Source organism: Macaca nemestrina, chromosome X (genome assembly GCF_043159975.1).
Source record: "Macaca nemestrina isolate mMacNem1 chromosome X, mMacNem.hap1, whole genome shotgun sequence".
NCBI lineage: Eukaryota > Metazoa > Chordata > Mammalia > Primates > Cercopithecidae > Macaca > Macaca nemestrina.
In genome coordinates, this window is record NC_092145.1 from 2,567,831 (window position 1) to 2,576,133 (window position 8,303).

At 56.9% G+C, this 8,303-nt stretch overlaps 1 protein-coding gene across 1 annotated transcript; it reads left to right on the forward strand.

Annotated features, from left to right (window-relative positions):
- The first annotated feature begins 235 nt into the window (after positions 1-235).
- On the forward strand, positions 236-5,865 carry LOC112424156 (PNMA family member 6E). The gene is made up of 2 exons (XM_024788354.2): positions 236-415; positions 2,701-5,865. Exon 2 carries the CDS (start codon positions 2,772-2,774, stop codon positions 4,593-4,595), a length of 1,824 nt encoding a protein of 607 aa, XP_024644122.2. The 5' UTR covers positions 236-415; positions 2,701-2,771; the 3' UTR covers positions 4,596-5,865.
- Positions 5,866-8,303: the final 2,438 nt, after the last annotated feature.

Sequence of the window (8,303 nt, forward strand, 5' to 3'; positions counted from 1 at the left end):
AATGAACTTTCGCTTTGCAAATGTACTCCCCCGATCCTCATGGGCAGGCCTTTCCATTGGCGGAGGGTCAATGGTGTGCCTGCCGCTTCTGGGCTTCGAGCCTTTCCACCTTTTGATTCACGTGTAGTCGCCATGGTAACAACAGTGCATTCCCACGTGCTCCTCTCTGGTGCTCTCCCTGTCCAATCATTTGCATTGCATAGCGACACTGGCCTGGAACTTTCTTTCGGAACTCCCTGTGGCTTCTGGGAGAACCAGGGATTTCTGGGAGCCCAGGTGGCCGTTGGCGCCAAGTGCCTCAGAGAACCATACGCTTCCACACTGCGGAGCTGAGGTGATCTCTCCAGACCCTTCGGAGAGACCCAGACATCTGACTTCCCACTGAGAGACCCGGAATTGCCCAGAGTTTGAGAAAGTGAGTAGACCGCGGGGGTCTGCCAGGACCCAGGCCCGGGAGGTGTTGCCGGAGCCCAGGATGGCGGGCCAGGAGGTTCCTGGGGTGGGGGTGGGAGCGGGCGGTGTGGCAGGCCGTGAGGAGCCGGCTGTGGAGCTGGGGGGGCCGTGGTCCCGCCTGGCCCGATTTAGGCGCAGTGTGGGTGTCACCATGGGCTTCTCGCCAAGGAAGGCCCCCTCGGGAGGGCGGTTGGAAGGAGGGCTGAGGGGAGGGGTTCCCCAGTGTGGGGTGGCCAGAGGAGGACCCTGGGCGGAGGTCCCTGGGCGGAGATGGTCACGGAGCACTCGGGATAGAGGAGGCAAGAGGGAGGGCGACTCGCCCAGTGCTGGGGTTAGGGGGCATCGAGGGCTTCCGGCTGTGGGGCTGGGGTCGGTAGGGGGCTCCCTGGGGTGGGAGGGCGAGGGGGCCGCAGGGCGCCACGTGGGAGAGCAGGCTGGCGGGCTCCCAGTGTGGGGCGGCGGCGATGGAGGGTGGCCCAGCCTGAGTCTGAGGCGCGAGATGGGAGGGCCCATGGCTGGTGCCGTGGTCAGGTCCCAGGGGTGGGTGGGTGAGGGCAGAGGTGATTCCTAAGCCTGGTGGAGGGCCGACCAGAGCGGAGGGCGCCCTGCCTCTGTGGGCTCTGGGGGCTCCCGACTTGGGGGTGTGGGGCGGGATTGTCGGGTCCCCCACTGTGGGGAAGCCTCTGAGGGAGGCTCATGTCTAAGCACGTGGGACGCCCTGCTGCCCGGGGCTAGAGCGGATTGCTGCCAGCTGGGCGTAGGGGGCGCCCGGTGTGGAAGGGCACGTTGGAGGCAAGAAGGGACTGTCCCCGGTGCGCGGTGGGGGATGGGCTGGAAGGAGGGCCAATGCCTGAGAGTGCACGGGGTGCGGAGCCGGAGGCTGCCTGGCGGCCAGTGGCACAGGCGACGGTGAGCGCCCCCTGGAGGCTGTCGGATGTGGCAGTGCCGTGAGAAGCTTGGCCCCCTACAGGTGGAATTGGAAAGGCTTCAGGTCGCCTCTTCCGTGGAGAATGGCGACAGGAGTTGCAGTGGTTGGAGGGGGCAGACCTTGGCCTCTGTAGAAAATACGGATTCATTACAAGGGCAAATTGTACATTCACTTAGATAGACCATATGTCGAGCCATTTAAAAATCTTCAGAAACTGAAAAGGATCACACGTTTTCATAAGTTCTCTGATCACAGTGGAATTTTATTTGAAATTAATAACAATAACATATATCTAAATATTTTGAAATCCATGGGTCAAAGATGAAATCACCAAGGAACTTACAAGATATTTCGAACTGCACAAAACATTCAACTTACCCAAATTACTAGCCATTTGGAAGGAAGTGGTCAGAGGAAAATTTCTTGCTTTCAGTGCTTATAACAGAAAAATAGAACATAAAATCAATGGCTGAACAGTCCATTTAAAGAAGCTCGAAAAAGAACAAAAATAAACACAGAATGAGTCAAATAAAGAAATAACAGAGATAAAAAGGACAATCAGTAAATCCCGGCTTTTTAGAGTACCAAAATTAATGAACCCTAGCAAGACTAATTAAGATGAGAGACGACTGGGCACAGTGGTTTATGCCTGTAATCTCAGCACTTTGGGAGGCTGAGGCGGGAGGATTGCCTGAACCCAGAAGTTCAAGACCAGCCTAGGCGACATAGTGAGACCCCTTCTCTACAAAAAATACAAAATATTAGCCAGGTGTGTTAGTGTGTGCCCGTAGTCCCAGCTACTCAGGAGGCTGAGGTGGGAGGATCGTTTGAGCTCAGGAGGTCGAGGCTGCACTGAACCTAGATCGAGCTGCTGCACTCCAGCCTGGGTGACAGAATGAGACTCTGCCTCAAAAAACAAACAAACAAACAAACAAAAAACAACACACACAACACACACAAGAGAGAATGAACACTAATCAATGTCAGGAATGAAGGACAGGATATTACTACAGATCTTATAGACTTTAAAAAGATAATGAGGGAATATTGTGAACAGGTTTTTATCAAAAGTTTTGAAAACTTAGATAAGCTTCCCACCAGGATAGATAAGCTTGGCACCAGGTAACATAGAAAATGTGACTAGCCCTGTATCTTGCAAATAAATTTAATTTGCCATCGAAATTTCACTAAAATCAAAGCGACAAAACAAGGAGGCAGACGAGCTCCAGCCCTGCTCCCCCACCCCCACACATGTAGGGGCAGATGAGTGGTGGGAGTGAATGTTTGGCACAAACAAGCTTCTCTCTTTGTACTCACAGGCTGCATCAGAGACTGCAACAGTCAGCACACATTCCTGTCTGATCAGGCTCCCTCCCTCAAGTCCTCTGCGATGGCTCTGGCGATGCTTCGGGACTGGTGCAGGTGGATGGGTGCAAACGCAGAGCGCTCCCTGCTCATCCTGGATATCCCTGACGACTGTGAGGAACATGAGTTCCAGGAGGCCGTGCAGGCTGCCCTGTCGCCCCTGGGCAGGTATCGAGTGCTCACCAAGCACTTCAGAAAGGAGCTCGGGGCCAAGGCAGCCTTGGTGGAGTTCACTGAGTATTTAAACCGAAGCTTCATTCCCCATCAAATACCAGGCAATGGGGGGCCCTGGAAAGTGATCTTCCTGCCCCAAGTACCTGATGTTGAGTTTCAGGATATGCCCAGTTTCCCTGCACAGCCCCAGGGGCAAGCAGTGGCAAAAGCTGCAGGTGAGGTAGGAGGCACAGGTGAGGCAGGAGGCGCAGGTGAGGGAGGAGCAGCAGGTGAGGCAGGAGGCGCAGGTGAGGCAGGAGGCACAGGTGAGGCAGGAGCAGCAGGTGAGGGAGGAGCAGCAGGTGAGGCAGGAGGCGCAGGTGAGGGAGGAGCAGCAGGTGAGGCAGGAGGCGCAGGTGAGGGAGGAGCAGCAGGTGAGGCAGGAGGCGCAGGTGAGGGAGGAGCAGCAGGTGAGGGAGGAGCAGCAGGTGAGGCAGGAGGTGCAGGTGAGGCAGGAGGTGCAGGTGAGGGAGGAGCTGGAGATGAGTTGAGAGTTGTAGAAGAGGCAAGAGAGTCAGATGAGGGAGCCGCAGGTGATACAGGAACTGCAGGTGAGGCAGGAGCTGTGGGTGAGGCAGGAGGGACAAAAGCCTGGGTCCAGCCTTGGCGCTGCACCCTACAGGCTGTGCTGGAAAACAGGGCCTACCGGGAACTGAGACCCTTTTCAGGGAGGGAGCAGCCAGGCTGCGAGGAAGAGTCCTTTGAGAGCTGGGTGGAGCACGCCAAGGATATGCTGCAGCTGTGGTACCATGCGTCGGAAAGGGAGAGGAAGAGGTGGCTGCTGGAGAGCTTGGGCGGCCCGGCCCTGGATGTCGTGAGCGGCCTCCTGGAGGAAGATCCCAACTTGTCCGCGCTGGACTGCCTGGCAGCGCTGGGGCAGGTATTTAGGAACCAGGACACTCGAATGACTTCGAGGCTGAAGTTCCTGACCTGCACGCAGGGGCCCCAGGAGGGGCTGTTTGCCTTCGTGGTGCGCCTGGAAGGCCTGCTGCAGAGGGCTGTGGAGAAGGGGGCCGTCCACCCAGCCTTGGCCAACTACCTGCGATTGCGGCAGGTGCTGTCTCGGGCCCGCCTAAGCGAGGCACTCCAGGATACCCTGAGGGGGATGCAGCTGGAGAGGAGGCCACCTGGCTTCCTGGGGCTGCTCCGGCTCATCCGGGAGATGGAGGCGTGGGCAGCTTCCCCAGCGAGGAGCCAGCAGGGTGTGGCCTGGCCAGCGGTCCCAGTGGAGAGTGAAGACCCAGCTGCTGCCCAGGCCTCCCCGGCCCAGGGGGACGCCAGCGAGTCTGATCCTGGAGTGGAAGATGCTGCCGAGGCCGCTTCTGCCACCAAAGAGGCTGCAAAGGGAGCCCCTGCCGCTGGGGAAGATGAAAGTGCCCCTGCAGACCTCGAAGGCCTAGGTCAGGCAAGGCCCATCGAGGTCCCCTGGAGCTCCTCCCCAGCCCGGATGAGCAGTGCTGCCTGGGTGTTCCCAGGAGGTCCTAGCTGGGGTCCAGAGGGCCTCATCCAGGTGAGAGGCCAGGAAGCCAGAAATCCCCCACTGGAAGGGCTCCAGACCATCTTGGAGGACCCCGAAAACGAGAATGAGGACGGGGCTGGGGATGCGGGCCAGCCCAAGTCCTCCCAGGGCAAATAGGCTCCTAGGGCCCTGGGGCCTCCTCTCCTCTCAGGCAGTAGTGCCTTGGAGGCAGACGGAGGCCAGGCCAGGGCCAGTCTCTCACCCCACATCAGGAGTAAGGGTCCCCCACTTCCCGCAAGGGGCTCTGGCCTCCACCCCCATTCCTTCCCCGTGACCCAGATGACCAGGTTTGATACAAAATGGGGTAGGGAGAGGCGCCCCTCCCTCCCTCCCTTGCACCCAGCACACCCAGCCCCAGCCCCAAACCCTGCTGCCACAGGGAACTGGCTTGGAGGGAGCCCTGAGTGGCCAGTTGTGGCCTGGGTGGGAGCACCTGAAGATGTCTGCGCCCAGCCCAGGCCCTGAGTTGGGAGAGACAGGGGGAAAGAGGCCCTCTCAATGGTGCCAGCTGCCTGGGTCGTTCAAGAGGGGTCCACCCACTTGCCATCCCTGGGGCAGGCTGCCCCCTGTTCCGGGAAGCTCACCGTCACCTGTGTAGGCCCTGTGTGACCCACACGCCCAGCAGACGCCCACCCACTGCTAGCCATCACTCCTGCGAAATGTCGTGTACTGTGCGCCCATGCAGGCGGCTGCCTCTGGGCCTGGGGCACGTGCTGTGAGCTTCCTGCGAGCCCGGCTCTGCTCGCTGCTGTCCCGCATCATGAGCACCACCTCTGCTTTCCCGGCATAGATCTAGGCCAGGGACTGCTTGTTCTTGTGGAGCTGTGTGTGTTCTCTGAGCAGCTTCTCCCCGGAGGCCCCCAGCGCAGTCCCAGGAGATGGCGGGAAGGAGGCGCCGGGGCACGGTGGACGCTCACCCCATGACCGTGATGGTGACCGTGACTGCGGGAAGAAGAACCAGACCTGGGGCAGAGTGGGGCTGCGTGAGGCTCCATAGGGACTATGCTTTGGCGTTCCAACCCTGTTGTTACTTGTGACTCAGTTTCCTCAGCCTGGTGAGGTGTTCCCTGGTGTTTCCCAGTGTCCTGTGACTGTTCTGTGAGGGCCATAGGGATGGGTTCAGGAGGGGGGTCCCTGAAGCCAGTGGACACTGCCAGAGTCCACTGTCCTGGCAAAAGGCAGACCCTGGGGCCCTCGGGAAGGAGGGAGGTGGCGGCAGGGGCAGCAGCGGGAGGGGAAGCAGATGAGGCACCTTGCCAGGAACCCCGGGAGGAGGGGGCCCAGGACCTGTGGCCTGTGGTGGCCGTTTGCAGTTTCTCTCTGTATTGTGGTTTCCTTCTCTTCGATAGTTTCACTATACGTTTCTCTTCAATAAATTTCATTCCATGTTCCAGCTGGTCTCGCGTCTGCTGTGGGAAACTAGAGGAGGGGGATTGGCTGGGAATGGGGTGATGGAGGAGAGGAAAAATATTCCTGCCCAGCACCCCTGGGGGACATCTCCAAAAAGAGCTAAGTGAGAGCACTTTGACCGGCATGAGAGGGCATGACAAGGACTTTTCTTATATTTTATAGGTGAATTGTCAAGTTTTGGGGTTTCATTAATCCTTAAATTGGTGTTGTCCTGTTCCCTGCAGCTTTTAAAAATGTGTGGGGATGACGCTGGTTGTTTACTCGACTCGGAGGAAGGTGCCACTGGCATTCTGTCCTTAGGGTTCAGGACTTCTGAACGTGGGTCACGTGTTTCTGAGGCCATACAAGAAAGATCAGTCCTGCCCACAAGCTCAATAGCGCTCACAATGAGAAAGCCAGTATTAGAGTTACAGGGGCTTCCTAAAACCCCCAAATGATTGAAAACTTGAGATATCCTAAAACTTGAAAATGTCACCATGGAACAATAACGAACAACTTCAAATTTCTAGAGCCCAGTGGGAGGATGGGTGTGAACATTCATCCGACCTCCACCTAAGACGGGAGATGCGCTATCCAGGAAGAGGAGAGGCAAGGGAGGTACAGAATGAAGGGGGGACCTGCAGGAGCCCGGGTGCTCTCCGAAGCGGTGACATTCAGGCTGAGAGCTGGAGGCTGCGAGTGGGCAAAGACTGGCAGTCTGTTCAAAGAAAGCTTTAGACGAAATACATTTAATAAAGTTTATTTGAGCATGAAAGTGTTCAAGGATCAAGCAGTATTGGTGATGGGGAGTTCAGAGAGCTGTGCTGCAGCCGTGTAAAGAGTGGGAGGAGGAATGTGGAGGCAGAGAAAGGAGTTCCTGGATCGGCTGCAGTGAGGCGTTTGCCTCATTTGGGTGTGATACCGTGGGAGGTCCCTAGTTAGAGGTTAGATGCCAGTTTCTCCTTGGCCAAACTTGTGTTTTGCTTTACGTTGGGCTTAAGTTTGCTTGTGTAGGAATCCAGGGCATGGGAGCTGTCTCAGCCTATTGGTCTAATTACATTTCTTTTTAACAAGGTCAAGGGCATGACACATACCCTGGTTCCCAGAAGGGCTGGAGCTTGGCATTTTTGTGCTGAAAATTGAGGAAATAGGGTGCAGAGGAAAAGATTATTTGGGGCCCTGTGGGGATGGGGAGGAGTCAGCTTTAATTCTCAGGGCAGCAGGATGCTGTTGGCCGATTTAGGCCTCTCACGAGGAGCAGAAAATGCCAAGTCTGTATTCTCCCAGCTTCTCCTGCAGCGAGGGCTTTGGTGCATGACCTGGGCTCTGCCATTCAGATGCACCCACTGCCCACTGAGTCTGAGGCCCAAGGTGGGAAGAAGCAGGGGCCACACATTCCATGGATCAGTGGTGGCTGCATTAGGCCACTCTTGCATGGCCATAAGGAAATACCTGAGACTGGGTAATTTGTAAAGAAAAGAGGTTTAAATGCAGGCTGTACACGAGGCATGGTACAAGCATCTACTTCTGGGGAGGCCTCAGGAAGCTTTTACTCAGAGTGGGAGAGGGAGCAGGGAGGGGGAGAGGGAGCAGGTGCTTCACATGGTGAAAGCAGGAGTGAGCGAGCGAGCATGCCAGACACACACACACACACACACACACACACACACACACACACACACACACACAGAGTGCACGAGAGAGTGAGCTGGGGAGGAGGTGCCACACACTTTTAATTGACCAGATCTTGTGAATTCAGAGCGAAAGCTCACTCATCAGCAAGGGGATAGTCCAAGCCATTCATGAGGGATCTGCTCCCATGACCCAAGCACCTCCCACCAGGCCCCACCTCCAACACTGGGGATTACAATTCCATGTGAGATTTGGGCGGGGACAAAATATCCAAATTATATGACCATGGTTCTCGTGGCAGCACCCTGATTCCCACAGTGTCTGTGCCCACTCAGTCATGGGTGGGAACCACAGGGGAGCCCTCCCCTGCCCAGCACTCGTGGGGTTTGGAACCTCATTCCTCTCTGCAAAGCCTCCTAGCCTGGTTCTCCAGCCCTCTCCAGACCAATCTTGGGATAGTGCCCTAGGCCTGGCAGTTCTTCTGGACCCGCTGTTGTTGGCTACCCAGAATGCAGCGGCCCTTCCTCTTAGTTCTCTTAGGGATTTTGGGAGAATCCCTCACTGTTTCCAATTTTGGTGGAAAGTAGGGCCCTGTCACACCATTGAAGGCACAGGGACCAGCTCTTTTCTTTCTGCTTGGGCCCAGCCAGGGGGTAGGCATGTGACTTGGGCTTGGCTAATCAAATGCCTTGTCCTGGGTCTCTGAATCTGAACCTGAGGTGCCTGGACAGGGGTGGCTGGAGGCCTGGACCCAGGTGGTGGCGGCAGCATGCTGGCTGGCCTGTCCTTGCTCTTGGCCTATGC